The sequence below is a fragment of the Xiphophorus couchianus genome, chromosome 19, assembly GCF_001444195.1.
Source record: "Xiphophorus couchianus chromosome 19, X_couchianus-1.0, whole genome shotgun sequence".
Taxonomy (NCBI): domain Eukaryota; kingdom Metazoa; phylum Chordata; class Actinopteri; order Cyprinodontiformes; family Poeciliidae; genus Xiphophorus; species Xiphophorus couchianus.
The window spans coordinates 2644983-2665828 of NC_040246.1; the positions used below are offsets into that span (position 1 = coordinate 2644983).

Sequence of the window (20846 nt, forward strand, 5' to 3'; positions counted from 1 at the left end):
CTGCGATGCTGATTACTGAACCACTGATGTTGGGTTTTTGCACAGAGCAGCAGTGAACCGCAGCACTGTGCTGACTAGCAGCGCAGAAGTAAACAGCGCTGCTGCTCACGTTCAGCTCTTTGATTATTAAAGTGCAGTTCTGGTTTGCATCCGCGCTCCCCGCCATCTCCACATTCAGTCCCTTCTCTGGAAGCGGACTGGTTCCTGTCGTGTATCCCAGCAGCTGCATCTGATGCCCGGTCTGTTTGTACCAGAGGATCTGGTTGGAGGTCTGGATGCTGTGAGAACAGCTGATTCTGGCTGTTTCTCTGGTTTTCTGGAACATCTCAACCGGAGTCTGGACGACCTGGTCGCTCTGGGAGGAACCTGAAGAAAAAGACAACAAAAACAGCCAACAATGTCATTCTGGCGAGCCGAATTTTAACTCTGGAAGGGCAATCTAAGAGAAACAAAACTAACGGAAGAAGCTAGCATTATTACTTTAGAAGGAAAATACATTGTTTTAATTGACTCTTCATATCGTTTTTACCTGAAACAAGCAAGATGTTTGAGCTTATCCAGCAGAGAACGACCAGCATCATCTTATCTCACTTTAAAATGGTTCTGCTTCTGTTTCCCTCACTGCATGTGAAGTCAGGAAAGGGGGCGTGGCGTTTCGCCTCAGCTCCTGCCGAATTTATAAAACTGAGACGACATCCGAGCTGATCGGCGTTAGATCAACCGGAGAGGTAAAAGACTCTCTATAAACTCTGAATCAGACAAATAAAAAACTTTAAACAAGCAAGAAAAAATAGTGAAAGATTAATTCAGTTGAGTTTTCTGTTTGGTAATGCTTTTGTGCTTTCCATCATTCGGTAATGATGCAGCATTTGCCATGAATAATCTCTGTAAAAGTTTTTGCACTGTATAAAAATACTGATTAAGTTCTTTGTGAAACTGGCTTATAAAAGAAAAACAATAAATCAAATATTCTGCAGATCATTTTAGGTGGAACCGAAACTGTCTTAAAGTTAATCACTGGCACAGGCCTGTTAGTTACTTAATGTCATTTTGTAAAATAGATTCATGTTTGCAAATGATGAAAATCATTTCATTTTCTTTGTGATTCTGTTTTCTGATAAATTTCATTATTTATTCAAACTCTCACCTGGTTCCTGCAATGTGCTGATTATCCAGAGAGTAACCCTGGTTGAGAAACACTGCCCCCTTGTGGACAAGATTATACTTACGCGCCTATCTGAAAAAGGTTTGCTTAAACAAAAAAAAAGTTTTAAAAAAATTAGGGTTAAAAACCAGAAGAACTTGAGCAAAATAAAGTTGGTTAGAGGTAAATGAAGAGGAGCAAACAAGGAGGATATTGTTAATCAGAAACCGGCACATTATGCATTTCTGAGTGTTATAATGAAATGATTTTCACAATAAACTTAGTGATTAGTTTTTAATCATAGTCTGCTGACCTTCTCCCTCATGTTTCACCACTTTGATGGTGATTTGACTTTCAACATCAAACCAGAATCAGAATCAATTCACAAAACCAGATTTCAAACTCCTGGTCTGAGAGTTGAGTCTTTAATTCAATCTTTATCTCAAGTAATTTGGGGTAAAAGCAAACCGATTTGCAATAATTAAAAAACACTAAAAACACTGATTAATTTGATCTCTACTGTTGTGTCTAATGTACTAAAAATTGGAATATATATTTTTATGTATAGTCTAAAGAGTTGCAGGTGCAGAAATGATCTGACAGCTGCAGATGAAAGAAATCTGCTGTTTGGAGGTTTTTGTGCTGAGAAGCAGAGACATGCAGCACTGTGCCGACTAGCAGCACAGAAATAAACGCCGCTGCTGCTCGTGTCGACTCCCTCTATCGTTAAACTGCAGGTTTTCCCTTCAGTTGCTCCTCCGTCTATCTTCACTTTCACTCCAGTTTCTGGATAGCCATCGTTCACATTCATGTACCCCAGGTACTGCATCTGCTGGTCCTCGCTTTGTTTATACCAGAGGATCCGATCATAGTTGGGAACTTGATGTGAACATTTTATTACAGTAGCTTCTCCAGAGGTTTTAAGGATGTTTGCCGGAAGCTGAACGACTCGGTCGCCGAGCGAAGAACCTGGAAAAAGAAAAACGGTGGAGAAAGTTACGTTTTGTGTGCGTCGGAGCGAGAAAGCCTTCAATGAGGCAATATGCTTTTCAGATATGCTGCAAAATTACAGAAAACATACTTTACCTGGAAGGGAAAGTGAGCAAAAGCTTATATAAAGTAGGAGGATCATTGTCAGAGTAAATCTCACAGCAGTTTAGGTGTGTGTGCTCAATCCATCTAACATCTCTCTGACTCTGAGGAAAACGGTTGAGCTGGGAAAGTTTCAGAGTGGGTTGTGTTCAAGTGCTGCTCTCCTTCTGAATGTTGCTGGAATCCCAGCATCAACTCGGCGCGGAAACAGTGAGGCTGTGCTGCCACCTATTGAAAATAAGAACATGGACCGTCCGTCCTGTTCAACATGGTGGCTGCAGCGTCACGTTCTGGCACTGAAAATGTAGAGAGAAATTATTTTCCAGCATCACTGTTTATGCGGCGTATATGTATGTCAAAATCCACAGAAATCAACTTCATACAATTAAAAAATAATTAACTTTTTAAATGTCCAAACCAGAGTTCTGATTTAAATTCAACAGAAAAAAAAACAAAGTTCATCTGAGAAGGATTGTTTTAAAAATAAAAACAACTTCATAGATTTGGACCACTATTGTTAAATCTAGCTAACATTCATTTTAAAGACGACAGAACATTAAAATAAAATCAGAAGTTGTTTCAACAAATGAATAAATCACGGCTCTGCACTCTTATGTAATATTTTGCGCATTTTATCAGTTTACCTATATCGGACATACAGTATATCACACTAAAGCTACATGTGCAGACTGTATCTGTTAGCTAGCTAGCTATCTAACACTTTAACTAGCTAGTTAGCTAGCTAATTATCTCCAAGCTACTTTCAGGAAATGTGTATTTTATCAGTTTACCAGCATTGTTCATATATCCCACTAAAGCTACATGTGGAGGTCGAATAGCTGCTGGCTAGCTAACTAACCAATCAATCAATCAATCAATCAAATTTTATTTGTATAGCACATTTCAGCAGCAAGGCATTTCAAAGTGCTCTACATCATATCAAACATAGAAACACAAAGCAACACAGAATCAATAATCAAAACACAGCATTAAGTCAAGTTACATCAATAAATTTGTAATTGATTACATTTCAAATACAATTCTAAACAGGTGGGTTTTTAGTCGAGATTTAAAGGAACTCAGTGTTTCAGCTGTTTTACAGTTTTCTGGAAGTTTGTTCCAAATTTGTGGTGCATAGATGCTGAAAGCTGCTTCTCCTCGTTTGGTTCTGGTTCTGGGGATGCAGAGCAGACCAGAACCAGAAGACCTGAGAGGTCTGGAAGGTTGATACACTAACAGCAGCTCTTTAATGTATTGTGGTGCTAAGCTGTTCAGTGATTTGTAAACTAACAACAGTATTTTCAAGTCTATTCTTTGAGCTACAGGGAGCCAGTGCAGGTAACCAGCTACCTAGCTAGCTTGCTGATTAACTCAAAGTTCCTGAAAGTGACTTTGAGATTACTTTCTGGAAATTGGAACTTATCAAGGCCAGTCTCGGTGTGATCAGACCAAAACATTAAAACGATCTGTCCTCATCAGACCTCAGGCAGCCTCTACCGGCAGCTATTATTTTACAGTGATTTATTTACAACATGCTAGTTTACTTTAGTTTTTAACACTTGAAGAGCTCACCGTAATTTTCAGAGTGAACTTTACGGCTACCTGAAATATTAACCAAACTTCCATATCAAAGATAACCATGTAAAATAACACTAACTAACATAAACAGAAAAAACTGGAATCAAAATAACCCTACAAAGAAGAGGTACCGAAGCAGCTGGAACAATCAGTAAGCTGCTGGCCTCAGATGAAAGAAATCTGCTGTTTGGAGGTTTTTGTACTGAGAAGCAGAGACATGCAGCACTGTGCCGACTAGCAGCACAGAAGTAAACGCCGCTGCTGCTCGTGTTGACTCCCTCTATTATTAAATAGCAGGTTTCCCCTTTAGTTGCTCCTCCATTTATCTTCACATTCACTCCTGTCTCTGGATAGCCGTCGTTGACGTTCGCGTACCCCAGGAGCTGCATCTGGTGGTCCGTCGACTGTTTGTACCAGCGGATTACGGTGTAGTCCTGAATTTCATGTCTGCAGCTGATTTGGGGTTTATCTCCACGGTAGCAGAACTTGTCAGGAGGAGTCTGGTGGATTTGGTCACTGAGAGAAGAACCTGTTGAAAAGAATTATTTCACTAAAATCGAACTTAAAAACAGGGAAGAAGGATTTTTTTTGGTCAAATACTTCAGACGGTGAACTCACTCTTGCTCAAGCAAGAAAACTGCCTTACCTGAAACAGAAACAAAAGTTAAGGCCAAGCTGAAGAAGATGATCATTGTCGGTCAGAACAGTTGCTTTCCATAACATTAAAAAAAAACTTTCAGACCAAACAAAACTTTCAAAGTGGGTTGAATCATGTTGCCTCCTCCTCTTTTAAACACAGAAACCAATCGCCTACAACGATTGGTTTCACCTACACATCTCTCTACAGCTGGTTCAGCACTATGGTGTTGCATTTGAGTTCTTCAGTGTAGTATTCATGTAAAAACTAGCATTTTTGGTTCAGTCAATTTCAGTCAAACTAAATAGAAACCATCTTTGAATATCATTTTTCAACCATTGTATTGTAGTCCCTTGTCTTGCAGGAAGACGGACCTCTGCTCAGTCTCAAGTCACTATCTATGGGTTTCGTCTTCTATCGTCTTCTCGTGGCTTTTTTCTTACCATTGTACCATAAAAACTAGATTTGCGGAGCATATGACTAATTGTTTTCTTAAAAACAGATTCTCTCTCCTGACCACTTGATCTCTGCAACTTTTCCAAACTTACCATTGACCTCTTGGCTGCTTCTTAGATAAATGCTGTCCTTACTTTTGGACCTAACAGAGCTCTGTTAGATGATGATGTTTTATAACCTACATGTTCTTAAACTTCTCCTCATCTTCTTCCCTGACCTTTCTGCTGTGTTCCTTGGTCTTCATGATGCTGTATGTGCGCTAATGTTTGCTAACATGCCTCTGATTCTTTTACAAAATAAATCTTTTTAAACACACAAATGTTTTTTTTAATGTTTTTATGTTTACAAAAGACGTGACTTTGATTTCGGAGTATTATAGAACACGGGGCTGAATATAAATACGTGTAAAAATAGAAATTAAAGGTTTGGTGTCTATATTTTTGCATCGATCTGATACCAAGTAAAGAAGGGTCAGTATCGCCGATACTGATACAAATACTGATACTTTTTATTTAAGTTTGACATATCGGCAAACCTCTGATGTTTAGGTGGTTTTTTGTTTTTTTTTTGTAAATCAAGGACAGAATTTATACAAAGTTTATAGGTCTGTACAGATTACTTTAATGACATATTAACATTATAAACAGTGCAAAAAAATCTTCTGAGAGCAAATCAAAGCCAATTTTTTTATTAGGTAGAGATGAGAATCTATAGTGCTATAATAAAATAGCATTTCAAGATGAATCTAAAACTGAAGTATCGATCTTACCATATTAGAATCAATCCGATATTGATACCTACTTGGTATTGATGTTGTTGATATTTTGGATAGATCTGCCCACATCTAGTATAAATCTCACATAAAGACAATTTAGAGAGACCAGTGGACCTAAATGATGTTTTTGGACTGTGGGAGGAAGCTGCAGAGAGAACCCACTCTTCCACTTTGAGAACACACAAACTCCACGCGAAAAGGCTCTAATAAAATGACTGAAAGTGGAGAGTTTACGCAGGTGCAGCAGGATGGGAGGAGGTTTTTGCACAGAGCAGCAGTGATATTCAGCACTGTGGTAGCTAGCAGCACAGTAATAAACTGCACTGCTTTTCTCACTCAGCTCTTTGATAGTTAAAGTGCAGGTCTCTCCTCTATCTCCACTCCCGTCCATCTCCAGCTTCACATCGGTTCCAGGTTCAGGATTTGTGTTGTCCATATATCTATACCCCAGCAGCTGCAGCTGTTTGTCCTCTAGTCTCTTGTACCAGAGGATTACTTCGTAGTTCTGGATATTGTGAGAGCAGCTGATTCTGGCTGCTTCTCCTCGCTTTGCCAGAATGTTGAACGGAGTCTGATGAACCTGATCGTTGAGAGAAGATCCTGTGAAGAACATGAACACTGATTACACAGGAACTGATGAAATATTATTTATCATCAGGGTACAAGAGTGAGAAACACATTTACTAATGAAATGACAACAGAGTAAATGACTGCTGGAACAAAACTGATCACCTGAAACCACAACAAGGATCTGAACCATCAAGACCAGCAGGATTAACATCATGCTGCTGTTTGTAGGTTGACTGCAGGTACTGAAGGTGTTCAGTGTTTCTGTGGTTCTGATTCTTTTAAAACCTCCAATCAGCATCACTGACCCGCCCTCTGTGGGTGGAGTCACAGCGCCCCCTAGAGATTATTGTGATTTTGTTCTCTAAGATGCTGCTTTAGCATGTTAGTTACTATAGTTAACTAAAACTAACAAAATAGCAAAAACTTAAATAAATAAAAACAGTAATTAATGGGGATAAACTATAACTAACTGGAATTATACCGAGCGTTTGTAAATAGAAATAAAACAAGCAGAAATTATACATGTAATATCCTTTGTTTTTGTGTTTGAGTCTATTTCTTAGCCTTTCAAACTGATGTGAAAATGTTTTTATTTTCTTTTTTTCCCCACCCAACTAAAGCAGTGTACGTCAGCTGGTGCTCAGGGCGATAGGGAAGTCATCCAGCCGGCCGCCATGTTTTTGAGTTAAAAGTTTAAGATGACAGGAAATACACGAAGTTTGAAAATATCACTTGATAGTTATGCGTTATTGGAAGACTGGAAGATTAATACCTAAACACCAACTATAAAGTCTTAAAAAGGACAATAATTTAAAAAACTAATATAAATAAGCAATGCTAAGCCTGGTGGGGGCACAAGTAAAGCCTGGAGGCCTACCAGGCTTATAATACACTGTTGGAAACCTTGCCTACATAATCACAATACTTTTGTAATTCGGCACCTTAAAATTCACCAAAGTATGAAAACCCAAAACTACTACTGTGACTAATAAAAACTAAACTGAAACTAAAAAATATTTAACTAATAGCAGCTCATAAAAACAAGTAAACAAACTCTAAAAACTAACTGAATTAGACAAACGGAGTACCAACAAAATAAAACTAATCTATACTGGAAAATCCTAAAACTATCAGATCCCCACAGCTAACACAGCTGCACCTGTGAGGAGGTTTTTGCACAGAGCAGCAGTGATATTCAGCACTGTGGTAGCTAGCAGCACAGTAATAAACTGCACTGCTTTTCTCACTCAGCTCTTTGATAGTTAAAGTGCAGGTCTCTCCTCTATCTCCACTCCCGTCCATCTCCAGCTTCACATCGGTTCCAGGTTCAGGATTTGTGTTGTCTTTATATCTATACCCCAGCAGCTGCAGCTGTTTGTCCTCTAGTCTCTTGTACCAGAGGATTACTTCGTAGTTCTGGATATTATGAGAGCAGCTGATTCTGGCTGCTTCTCCTCGCTTTGCCAGAATGTTGAACGGAGTCTGATGAACCTGATCGTTGAGAGAAGATCCTGTGAAGAACATGAACACTGATTACACAGGAACTGATGAAATATTATTTATCATCAGGGTACAACAGTGAGAAACACATTTACTAATGAAATGACAACAGAGTAAATGACTGCTGGAACAAAACTGTGATCACCTGAAACCACAACAAGGATCTGAACCATCAAGACCAGCAGGATTAACATCATGCTGCTGTTTGTAGGTTGACTGCAGGTACTGAAGGTGTTCAGTGTTTCTGTGGTTCTGATTCTTTTAAAACCTCCAATTAGCATCACTGACATGATTCTCTGTGGGTGGAGTCACAGCGCCCCCTAGAGATTATTGTGATTTTGTTCTGTAAGATGTTGCTTTATGTTGTGGAAGGAGCTGACCAAGATTACCTTAGTTAACTAAAACTAACTAAATGGTGAAAGGTGAAATCAAGAAAACATTTTTGTTAACTGAAATAAATAAAACCGGTAATTAATGGGGTCAAACCATCACTAACCTGGACTTGTGCTGCGCATTTGTTAAACTAACTGCAACATACAGAAATGATAGATATAATATAATTCCTTTCATGGTTGAGTCTATTTATTAGCCTTTCAAACTGATGTGAAATAGTTTTTTCCCCCCAATCCAAAATGGCAACAGAAAACTCCAGTCACTTGGTTGCTCAACAATAACTGATTTTTATTGTATCGTCTGTTGACCATTCATTACCCAATCAATGCACACGTAATGACAATACAGTGCTTTTCTAAATCACCTAAAAAAAATAACCAAAGTATGAAAAAACTAAAACTATTACTGTGATTGGTAAAAACTAAACTGAAGACATTTTTAACCAATAGTAGCTCGTAAAAACAGGTTAAGACACTCTAAAACTAACTGAATCAGACGAACAAAGAGTCCCAACAAAAATAAACGTAAACTATAATGAAAAGCCTAAAACTATCAGGACCCCAGAGCTAACCCAGCTGCACCTGTGAGGAGGTTTTTGCGCTGAGCAGCAGTGATATGCAGCACTGTGGTAGCGAGCAGCGCAGTAGTAAACTGCACTGCTGTCTGGGCTGAGCTCTGTGACGGTTAAAGTGCTGTTTTTGTCTCTGTTCGCGCTCCCGTCTATGTTCACGTTGAGCTCCTTCTCTGGATATCCGTTGTCTCCCAGCATGTATCCCAGGAGCTTCATCTCATGAAGCTTCGACTGCTTGTACCAGAGGACGCGATCGTAGTCTGGGATACTGTGACTGCAGCTGATCTTGGCCGTTTCTCCAGGGTTTTTGAACATGTCAGCTGGAATCTGGACGATTTGGTCGCTTGGAGAGGAACCTGCAAGGGGGCACAAAATCAAATGTTACGCTTAAAGAATTGAGGGGTTTTGATCCGTTTGATTTAGAAACCAGAGAACATTCTGGAAGACTTTTCATACCAGAAACAAGTGTGATATGTAGGCTTAAGCAGCAGAGGATGAAGAGGATCATTTTGTTCCAGTCAGATTGTCTTTGGTTTTGTTGCTATGGCTGCATATGAAGTAATCCAGGTGGGTGGAGTCACTGAAGCTCCACTTCTTAGCACAAAATATCACACCGGTGATTTAAAAAAAAAAAAAAGACTCATCTTTAGAGGTGAAGGACATTCTGTCAATTCTTAAAGAGTAAATATTATCCTAAAAATAACATTTAGTGTTAAAAATTCGGGTTAAATGTAGCTGTAAACTATAACCTGTTATGAACTCTTTATACTAGATGTGATAGGAAACACTGCCTCCTAGTGGACAAAATTATTATTCACAGATGTTTTAAAGTTAAAAACGGCAAAAAATAATAATTAGAATAAAAATCTGCAGAAATTAGGAATAAACGTATGCTAAGAGCATTTTTTGTGAATGGAGTTAAATTGGCCTGTTAGACAGAGTGTGTGAGGATTTGTGGTTCTAGACTGGAAAATCTAATTGGAACGTACAGACACACTGATCTTGCTCACATGTACTTTTTAACAGTATTTGTATAAACGCACTGTTACAGTTTATGTACAGATGATAACAGACTGGCCAAAAAATTAATATATTACTCGATGGACAGTAATATCAATAGATAATACGTCTGATAGAACGTCAAATAATTTCAGACAGCTGATCTCAGCTGGAGTCTGATGGACCTGCTGGCCAGAAGAACCTGGACTGATTGTAGCGTTGCCTGGAAACAGAATCAAATAAATGCTCAAACTAAGAACAGCCTGCATCTGTTACATAGGCTGAAAGATGCTGTCAGTGTATCTGAGTGGACTGATTATTTGTGTTTTATCAATGTTCCTTTTATCAAATCATCATGAAGGAGGAGGAGCTTCAGTTTCTTCTCAGCGCTGAGGCAGTCTGTGACGACACACCGCCGCCTCATGAAAGGAAGCAACACGGCTGCAAAATAGATACGACATCAAAAAGATTAAACTCGAGGTTTTTGTGCTGGGGAACATTAACATGAAGCACTGTGGTATTTAGCGGCGCAGAAATAAACGGCGCTGCTGCTCTCGCTCAGATCCTCCACCGTCAGAGTGCTGATCTTGTCTTTGCTTGCGCTGCCACTGATTTTCACCTTTAACCCCTGCTCTGGGTATCCGTTTACGACATCGTTGTATCCCAGGAGCTGCATCTGGCTGCTCGTCGAGTGTTTGTACCAGAGGATTACATCGTAGTTGTCGATGCTGTGTGTGCAGCTGATGACGGCGTTTCCTCCGGACTCGTGGAACAAATCAGCCGGAGTCTGATGGACCCGATCGCTGAGGGAAGAGCCTGTTGAAACGTGTGACATCTCATGAGCGGAGATGGAATAAAGTGTGAAAACACTCCTTTATCCAGAACGATTAAAGGAATAGAAATATAAAACAAGGTTTTAAATGGACCAAAAGGCGATGTTACCTAAAACGTGAATCATGTTGAACATTAAGCAGAAGATGACGATCATATCGTTGAGTTTTCTGAATTATCAGTCCAGTTGAAGTGACTGTTTAACGTACACGCTGCTGTTCTTTCTAATCTGAGGAAACCTTCACATGAGGAACACAAACTATTTTTAATGGTTTTTTAAGGATGTGTGACATCACACTTCCTCTTGTAGTCTAAACCAATCAACTCTCTGAGCACCTTTTAGTCTGTAGCCATCTGCTGCCCTCTAGTGTTTGTCTCTTGACTAAAATATTTAGTTTTAGTCATAATTTAGTCATCAAAAATTATTAGTCCAGTTTTATAATATCATTTTAGTCGATTAAATCTACTGTCAACAAAGTCAACAAAATTCTATGTAAAATGTAGATATTTTATCATCAATTCATTTGAATTAAAACAAAGTGAATCGTGGTTTTAACCAGCACTGGGATAACATTGTCTGAATATGCAACACATACAAAAACAGACTTAAATAAAATGGCATGCATTTGTATTAAGTTAACTCAATACAAAGTAATTATTATGAAATAACTTATGTGACCCTCTGGAATCTAAATGGCTATTTAAATAAAACTTTCAAAATAAAAGCTGCGTGCTTAAATATTATTTTATGAGTCAAATCAAAGCAGTTTTTAATCTTGGTGATTATGATTGAAAAACGTGTTTCATGTCAGTCAATACTGATAGTTATTTGTTAGTGTTTTATGTTTTATACATCTGAAATACTGCCAAGCTGGTGACTTGACGTTTCCTGTTTTATCTACAATTTCTTCTCGAGTTCTTGTACTCGTTTTCTACTGTCACCCCACGGCGTCGTTTTCTATTTTTAAGCAATTATGAGGGACGCTGGCAAGAGATGAAACTGTTAACAAGTTGTTGTTGCTAGGTAACAAAAGAAGTGAGTGAGTTAGCGATGTAGCATAGCTAGCCGTGAGAGGTTGATGGCTAACGCCTTGTCTCTGTCTACAACGCCCCAGGAAGCTGTGCGGTTCTGGATCGGAGTTTAGTGAAATTATCGAACGTTCTATCAGACGCATTATCTACTGATATTACTGTCCATCGAGTTGCATATTAACTTTTTGGCCAGTCGTACTCCAAAGCAGAGCTAAGTTTCTGTCCAGTATTGTAAAATTTCGCCTCCATAACAACATCCTGTTTAGACAAAATAGTCCCTAATAAAATGACTGAAAGTGGAGAGTTCACGCAGGTGCAGCAGGATGGGAGGTTTTTGCACAGAGCAGCAGTGATATTCAGCACTGTGGTAGCGAGCAGCACAGTAATAAACTGCACTGCTTTTCTCACTCAGCTCTTTGATTACTAAAGTGCAGGTCTCTCCTTTATTTGCATTTCCTTCTAATTCCATCTTCACATCCGTTCCAGGTTCAGGATTTTTGTTGTCGATGTACATATACCCCAGCAGCTGCAGCTGTTTGTCCTCTAGTCTCTTGTACCAGAGGATTACATTGTAGTTCTGGATATTGTGAGAGCAGCTGATTCTGGCTGCTTCTCCTCGCTTTGCCAGAATGTTGAACGGAGTCTGATGAACCTGATTGTTGAGAGAAGATCCTGTAGAGAAAAGAAACACACAATAATAAAGTGTATGGGGGGGAAATGCCCAAAGCAGATACAGTAGCAGAGAAATATATTGTTTTGAAGAAAAAGATAATGATTACCTAAAACCAGCGCGAGCTTGAGAGAAAGTATGAACAGCTCTGTGATCATTCTACTGTTGTCTGTGTGCCTGGAGCCTCTTGTCTCAGAAAAACAAAATCTGATCTGCAAATGAAGCAAATACCCTGTAGGAGGGCGGAGTCACAACAGATCCAAAATAATAATAATAATAAAAACGTTTTTGTGCTTCTAAGAGGAGGTTTGCAAACTGCAACCTGTCGTTTTGTCAGTGTTATTGGAATTTTGTGTGATAAAATGTAAAAAAAAAGAAATGTCATATGCATTTATAATAAGATGAGATAAGATAATTTTTATTAGTCTCCCATAGGAGAAATTTCTCTTCTGAAGTAGCACATTGTAGAAGAATCTTTATAATTCCTATTCAGGGGGTTGAATGCACTGTTTGAGTCTTGAATGGCTGGTCAGACACAAAACTCAAAGCTAAACAGCAACTTTTCATTGCTGTGTAACACATCACAACAAATTGGACTATTCAATTTAATAAGTTGCTTCAAAGCTTCATGAGGAGAATTTTAGTTTTTTCCTGTTTTTTGTCTGTATATCAAATTTATTAAACTTATTGAGTTATGTTCAAACAAGTTGAACATAACTCAATGTACATTCTGTGTAATCATTTGTGTTGGTTGATTCTGTATGAACAGGTAGAAAAAGAACTGCTTCTGTCTGAGAGCATTTTTTGAGAAACACCGCCTCCTAGTGGACGGTACAACTCCACAGCTGGGTGATCAGTCCCTTCTCTGAGATTTTCCTGTATCTCTTGCTGCCATCAGCAGGTGAATGATGGCTCCTCTGGTATCAGTGAGGGTTTTTGTTGGAGCCTGAGGCTTCATGCAGTACTGTGCATCACTGGCAGCACAGAAATACACGGCGCTGTCCTCAGACTGCCTCAGCTTTGGAATGACGAGAGATGACAGACTACTGCCGCTACCGGTCACGTTATACAGGTTTTGGAACTGATTTTCAACAGTTTGTGTAGTATAACGAGCGTAACCGAGGAGAGTCATGTCAGTTTTCCCAGGAGGCTGTTTGTACCACTGGATCATGTCGAAGTTGGTGTTTGAATGATTGCAGTTTATCTGGACTGATTCTCCTGGTTCTTTGATCAACGCAGCAGGAATCTGATCAACGCTGTTTTTTGATTGGTCTGCTGAAAAAAAAAAAAAGAATCAGATTCAGAGAATCTACTCTAAACAACTGTTAGTGTTTTAAATATACCTGTAGAGCAGAAGTGCAGAGAGACCAAAAGAATGAAGAGTTTGAACATGATCCTGGTACAGATGAATCCAAAGCTGCAGTGATGCTGCCAGACTGAGTAAAGCTGTGGACATGAACAGAAGGAGGCGGGGTCGACACCAGGTGGCGTCATAATCATCAAGACATCGACTTCCTGCAGGAGGTCAACACAGGAAGTGGACAGGAGTGACCCCAGAAATTTTTTATAGAGGACCAGACCAGTAAAAATATTAAGGTGCACTGCTACGAAAAAAAATAGTTAAATAAATAAATATAGATTATTTATTTATATTAATATATTTTTAATTGTAAATTTTAAATATTTATTTATTTATTGGGCTTTAGATTTATGTCTTGTTTGAAAAAAGTGTCTAAATATGCCTTTCTATGACCTGAACATGATTCTGTTGAGGGTTCTACATTTTTCTAGAGGGGCCTATGGCCCCCCGTGACCTCCTTTTGGGGTCACCGCTGGTAGAGACAGTTGAATGATGATATCTGATGATTTCCTGCTGTAGTTTGCTGCTCTCTGCTGCAGCTGTGTTCCTCTTCAGTGTGTGTTTGTGTGCTGGATTATCACAGAGGGTTTTTGTAGCAGGGAGACACAAACTGAGTCACTGTGTTTACTAGCTGCACAGTAATACATGCTGCTGTCTTCTGGCTGCAGTTCCTGAACTTCGAGCTCAGATTCCTTTGATCCGTCTCCTTTTATTCTGAAGCGATTTTCAAATTCCTTCTCCAGGACTGTATTTGTATAATGAATGTATCCAATTAATTTAAGAGCGGAGCCTCCAATCGGCTTCTGGTACCACAGAATCACATAGTATCCACTGATTGAATGGCTGCAGCTGATTGTTGCAGGACTCTGAGGACTCGATAACGTCGATGGTGGATCCTGATGCACATCCTTGCTCAGTGAAAGATCTGTCTTGAGGGGAAAAAAACCTGCTATATTAATAAAATATTAGCAAAGTTTTAATGTTGTAGCTGGAATAGTGTTTAACCTACATGAGAAGCAGAGCAGCAGCAGCAGAGTGATGATGCTGATCATGTCTTTATCTTCCTCTCTGTCTCTGCAGCGACTGACGAGCTGAACTCATGTTAGAGGATCAACTATGAGAGGGGAGGAGACACAAACCAGAACCATTTCAAAAGCCTGTAGTTTGGGACAGAAACGAGGAATTGAATTATTCCTGATTGAGTTTGTGAAAAATATGTCAACTAAATTAGTAATAGGTTACGGTTAATCTGAAAGAAGACCCTCAGAGCAGTAGTGAGGACAAAACTGTTCAAAAAATAGATACAATTTCCATTTAAGAAGTTTCATCTATAAATATCTCAAACTCCTCAGTTGGCATTTTTAGCAAAGCATGGTTCAAATTCTGTAAAATGAATAGATGAATAAATAAATATCCTATAAAGCCCTTTTTGCTATTCATCAATTATTCCAAAAAATATTCAACAGATTAGTAGGCAGTATTTTCTTAAGTGCAGGTTCGTCCTTTGCTACAAATGATCAGGCGTACACCAAAGGAACATTATGTTGCATTTAAGGCAATAAAAGTTTTATTTTACTCAAAAAAGTAATTGAATTTTGCATCTTTTAATGTATTTCTAACATTGTGTAAAAACAGCTTTAATTCTGCAGAATGTTCCAAACTTTAAGTCCAATTTATCGATTAATGATCAGAATAATTCATTATTAAAAAGTAATCGCTGCATCTCTAATGTACTTCAATTCACACTTGTATTAGCATTTTTAGTGAGTTATTGCTGTATATTTTGAATAATAGCTTTGATATTTAACCTTGCCAAAAGGTTTCTTTGACAACAATATTTCACCGTTTAAAAAAATATATATATATAAATTTTAAAAAATCACTGTGACTGTTAAAAAGAAGTTGTCTTTCTTTGTTGTTGTTGTTCTTTCCCTTTTTTGGAGAATATTTATAAAAGATTAAATACTCATCATTTTGTAAACATGTTGTTATGGTCTGGCTCTAGAACCATAACAAATCAAAGAGAAGCAACGCATGGGATCACTTAACATGGGATTTATTTAACAAAAATCATAACTGAGAGGAGAGGGGAGAAGGTGGCAGAAAGAAATGGGCTAGTTAGTGAGGAAAAAATGGTGCATCGTAAGCTGGATGTGATGTCATTCTGGAGACGCTGGCCAGCTGCCTCCACTTCCTATCAGCACCAATTAGAAGCTCTAGAACAGGGATGCTCAAGTCCAGTCCTGGAGAGCTACCATCCTGTAACTTTCAGATGCATCCCTGCTCCAGTACACCAGAATCAAATGAGTGGCTCGTTACCAGGCCTGTTCAGAGCTGATCCCGGTCTGTTGGAGTAACGATGCTTCTAAACGTTGCAGGATGGTAGCTCTCCAGGACTGGACTTGAGCATCTCTGCTCTAGAATATGGATGTTAGAGACCCAGAGGAAAGACCTTGGGCCGTAACAATGATGAGATGCTGCAGAGTTTGAATTGAGAGCTCCCCCTGCTGCTGATGAAGTGTAACTTCACTGTGTCTCCAGCAGCTGGGTTTTTGTGCAGCTCTTTCACTCGGCCTCATCACTGTGTTGACTGACTGAACAGAAATACACTCCACTGTCTTCAGGCTGCAGCTGCTTCACCGTCAGAGATCCGCTCAGAGCGTCCTTCCTGTCCGCTGGAAACTTCTCCTTGCTGAAGCCGTCTTCATACTGGAATGGAGGAGATGTTGTCGTAAAAACTATCAGCTTCATGTTCTGACCCGGCAGCTACTGGTACCAGTACATCTGGTAGTAACTAGCATCTTTGTTGTGACTGCAGTTCATGATGGTGGACTGACTCTGGTTGACCCACAGCAGAGGAGTCTGAGTGACGACACTGCCATCTGTTAGACCTGCATGTATAAATATACAGATTGAATGAGCTGAAATTCAGTTTAATCAGCGACAGATTCTGATGTTACAGGAACCAAACCTTTAATCCAGAGAGCAAAAAGAAACAAGCTGTGTCTGATAGGAGTCATGTTGTCAGACTGAACGTGTGTGAGATCTGAGAGTCACTGCAGGTTGTGACTCCGCCCACTTGGAGGGAACGAGTTAAGGGTGCAACCATGATTATTTTAGTAATCGATTATTCTGATGAGGAATCAATTAACTCACCCCAAAATTCTGCTGATGTTTTATTTAACCACTCAAGCCTTTTTCATGCAATATTATAAATGCAATAAACAGTCCCTCCAGTTTTTAATAATTTTTGTGATTGCTGAAATTTATTCAAAATCAGCAGATCCCCCGTATATTATATTTATTATTTATCGCAAACTTTCAGCAAAAAAAATTTCTAAAACGTTGGGTTTATGTGACTCCCACCTGCAGGTGGCAGTGTTTCTTAATTCTTCTATTCTGCTGCCTCTACATTAAACGGTGATTCTTGATTTACATGTCTCTGTGCCTGTGACGATAACAAATGTTGCTGAGCGATTAATTGTCAAGAACATTATTGCGATAAACGATAATATCGTTTGAACACCATTTTAAACTGATGTAATGGTAATGCTATAATGCAAGCGATATCCTGCAAAAATAGATACACTTTCTTTTCAAAAGAACACTAAACATTGGAACTGGTAAACTAAATAAACAAAACAACCAAAAACAAAAATGAAATGGATTCTCAGCCTCCATTATTTAAAAATGCACCTGAATAAACAACATAAAACCAAAATGGAATTAAAAACTACCTTCAACCAAGAGTACAGATTATGGAGTGTGTATAGTATATTGCCCTTCAATAGTCATTAGATTTAGGTAGAGAAGATGGGCTTATCCGACTACCTGATCCAATAGTTCACTCCTCCCTTACGATAAGGAAATGAGGAAGGGAGGGTCAGTGGAGAGCGCCGGAGTTGATCCTTTTTTCATCCAGTGTCAGCAATAGAAAGAGAAAAAGGCAGGAAGAAACAATAAAGCTGATAAATAAAAATGGGGTCGATAATTTTTCATGCGATTAGTTGATTTATTGTTTATCCTACTACTTGTACCTGTAGAGCAAAAGTGCAAAGAGACCAGAAGAACGAAGAGTTTGAACATGATCCTGGTACAGATGAATCCAAAGCTGCAGTGATGCTGCCAGACTGAGTAAAGCTGTGGACATGAACAGAAGGAGGCGGGGTCGACACCAGGTGGCGTCATAATCGTCAAGACATCGACTTCCTGCAGGAGGTCAACACAGGAAGTGGACAGGAGTGACCCCAGAACATTTCTATAGGGGAGCAGACCAGAAAAGATTTTAGGCAGTACAGATAAAAATAAATAAATAAATTACAACTTAACTGGTTATTTATCTATTTGTATAAATATGTTTTTAATTTACTTTATCATTTAGATGCATTTATTTATTTTTCTTTTGGGTTTTACATTTACGTCTTGATTGAGGAAAATGTCTAAATATGCCTTTCTATGACATGAACATGATTCTGTTGAGGGTTCTACATTTTTCTAGAGGGGCCTATGGCCCCCCGTGACCTCCTCTTGGGGTCACCACTGGTAGAGACAGTTGAATGATGATATCTGATGATTTCCTGCTGTAGTTTGCTGCTCTCTGCTGCAGCTGTGTTCCTCTTCAGTGTGTGTTTGTGTGCTGGATTATCACAGAGGGTTTTTGTAGCAGGGAGACACAAACTGAGTCACTGTGTTTACTAGCTGCACAGTAATACATGCTGCTGTCTTCTGGCTGCAGTTCCTGAACTTCGAGCTCAGATTCCTTTGATCCGTCTCCACTTATTGTGAAGCGATCTTCGAATTCCTTCTCCAGTGTTGGGCTCGTGTTTGCAATATAACCAATTAATTTAAGAGCGGAGCCTCCAATCGGCTTCTGGTACCACAGAATCACATAGTATCCACTGATTGAATGGCTGCAGCTGATTGTTGCAGGACTCTGAGGACTCGATAACGTCGATGGTGGATCCTGATGCACATCCTTGCTCAGTGAAAGATCTGTCTTGAGGGGAAAAAAACCTGCTATATTAATAAAATATTAGCAAAGTTTTAATGTTGTAGCTGGAATAGTGTTTAACCTACATGAGAAGCAGAGCAGCAGCAGCAGAGTGATGATGCTGATCATGTCTTTATCTTCCTCTCTGTCTCTGCAGCGACTGACGAGCTGAACTCATGTTAGAGGATCAACTATGAGAGGGGAGGAGACACAAACCAGAACCATTTCAAAAGCTTGTAGTTTAGGGCGGAAACGAGGAATTGAATTAATCCTGATTAATCAATTATTGGAATATTGGTAATTTAATTGTTGATTAAAACACAGACCCCAAAAATGCCAGTATCTGACCAAACAACACAAAAAAAAAACCAAGAGTTTTCCTCTACCGCAGTATTTCACCATTTTTGGTTGAAATTATCACTGTTACTGTCTAAACCATTTTTCTTTCCCTTTTTATATTTATAAAAGATTAAATACTCAGCACTTTGCAAACATGTTGAGATGCTACATAGTTTGAATTGAGAGCTCCCCCTGCTGCTGATGAAGTGTAACTTCACTGTGTCTCCAGCAGCTGGGTTTTTGTGCAGCTCTTTCACTCGGCCTCATCACTGTGTTGACTGACTGAACAGAAATACACTCCACTGTCTTCAGGCTGCAGCTGCTTCACCGTCAGAGATCCGCTCAGAGCGTCCTTCCTGTCCGCTGGAAACTTCTCCTTGCTGAAGCCGTCTTCATACTGGAATGGAGGAGATGTTGTCGTAAAAACTATCAGCTTCATGTTCTGACCCGGCAGCTACTGGTACCAGTACATCTGGTAGTAAGTAGCATCTTTGTTGTGACTGCATTTCATGATGGTGGACTGACTCTGGTTGACCCACAGCAAAGGAGTCTGAGTGACGACACTGCCATCTGTTAGACCTGCATGTATAAATATACAGATTGAATGAGCTGAAATTCAGTTTAATCAGCGACAGATTCTGATGTTACAGGAACCAAACCTTTAATCCAGAGAGCAAAAAGAAACAAGCTGTGTCTGATAGGAGTCATGTTGTCAGACTGAACGTGTGTGAGATCTGAGAGTCACTGCAGGTTGTGACTCCGCCCACTTGGAGGGAACGAGTTAAGGGTGCAACCATGATTATTTTAGTAATCAATTATTCTGATGAGGAATCAATTAACTCCCCCTAAAAATGGCACATTATGTAGATGTATTATTTAACGTCCTCTGCCTTTTTGACGCATTTTAAGAAAAACAACGTCACATATACAACTGTGAAATTGTGCCCAACGCCTCAACAGATATTTTAAAACTAATGAGTTTTTCCTTTGTACATTATTTTAAAATCCATCCATTATCTTTATCCTTGAAGGTCACAGGGAGATCTGGTGCCAATCTCCATTAGTCATCATGCGAGAGGCAGAATTACATAATAATCAACCACACACTGATACCTGAGGAAAACTTAGAGACCAATCGACCAAAGTCACATGTAAGTCTTTCTTCATCCAGGAAGACTTCATGCTGGGATTTGAGCTGCTTCTGTCTGAGAGCATTTTTTGAGAAACACCGCCTCCTAGTGGACGGTACAACTCCACAGCTGGGTGATCAGTCCCTTCTCTGAGGTTTTCTTGTATCTCTTGCTGCCATCAGCAGGTGAATGATGGCTCCTCTGGTATCAGTGAGGGTTTTTGTTGGAGCCTGAGGCTTCATGCAGTACTGTGCATCACTGGCAGCACAGAAATACACGGCGCTGTCCTCAGACTGCCTCAGCTTTGGAATGACGAGAGATGACAGACTACTGCCGCTACCGGTCACGTTATACAGGTTTTGGAACTGATTTTCAACAGTTTGTGTAGTATAACGAGCGTAACCGAGGAGAGTCATGTCAGTTTTCCCAGGAGGCTGTTTGTACCACTGGATCATGTAGAAGTTGGTGTTTGAATGATTGCAGTTTATCTGGACTGATTCTCCTGGTTCTTTGATCAACGCAGCAGGAATCTGATCAACGCTGTTTTTTGATTGGTCTGCTGAAAAGAAAAAAAAAAAGAATCAGATTCAGAGAATCTACTCTAAACAACTGTTAGTGTTTTAAATATACCTGTAGAGCAGAAGTGCAGAGAGACCAAAACTATGAAGAGTTTGAACATGATCCTGGTACAGATGAATCCAAAGCTGCAGTGATGCTGCCAGACTGAGTAAAGCTGTGGACATGAACAGAAGGAGGCGGGTCGACACCAGGTGGCGTCA

At 39.5% G+C, this 20846-nt stretch overlaps 4 gene segments (V, D, J or C); all 4 read right to left on the minus strand.

The window, feature by feature from the left end:
- Positions 1-8416: 8416 nt before the first annotated feature.
- LOC114134620 (immunoglobulin kappa variable 3-11-like) lies at positions 8417-9429 on the minus strand. The segment is given in 2 exon segments: positions 8417-9072; positions 9173-9429. Coding segments are annotated over 2 exon segments (450 nt in total).
- Positions 9430-9618: 189 nt separating this feature from the next.
- On the minus strand, positions 9619-10794 carry LOC114134631 (T cell receptor beta variable 19-like). The segment is given in 2 exon segments: positions 9619-10531; positions 10658-10794. Coding segments are annotated over 2 exon segments (363 nt in total).
- A 2307-nt stretch (positions 10795-13101) lies between these two features.
- On the minus strand, positions 13102-13832 carry LOC114134424 (T cell receptor alpha variable 23/delta variable 6-like). The segment is given in 2 exon segments: positions 13102-13523; positions 13592-13832. Coding segments are annotated over 2 exon segments (579 nt in total).
- Positions 13833-20189: 6357 nt separating this feature from the next.
- LOC114134619 (T cell receptor alpha variable 21-like) lies at positions 20190-20821 on the minus strand. The segment is given in 2 exon segments: positions 20190-20626; positions 20698-20821. Coding segments are annotated over 2 exon segments (471 nt in total).
- Between the last annotated feature and the right edge of the window lie 25 nt (positions 20822-20846).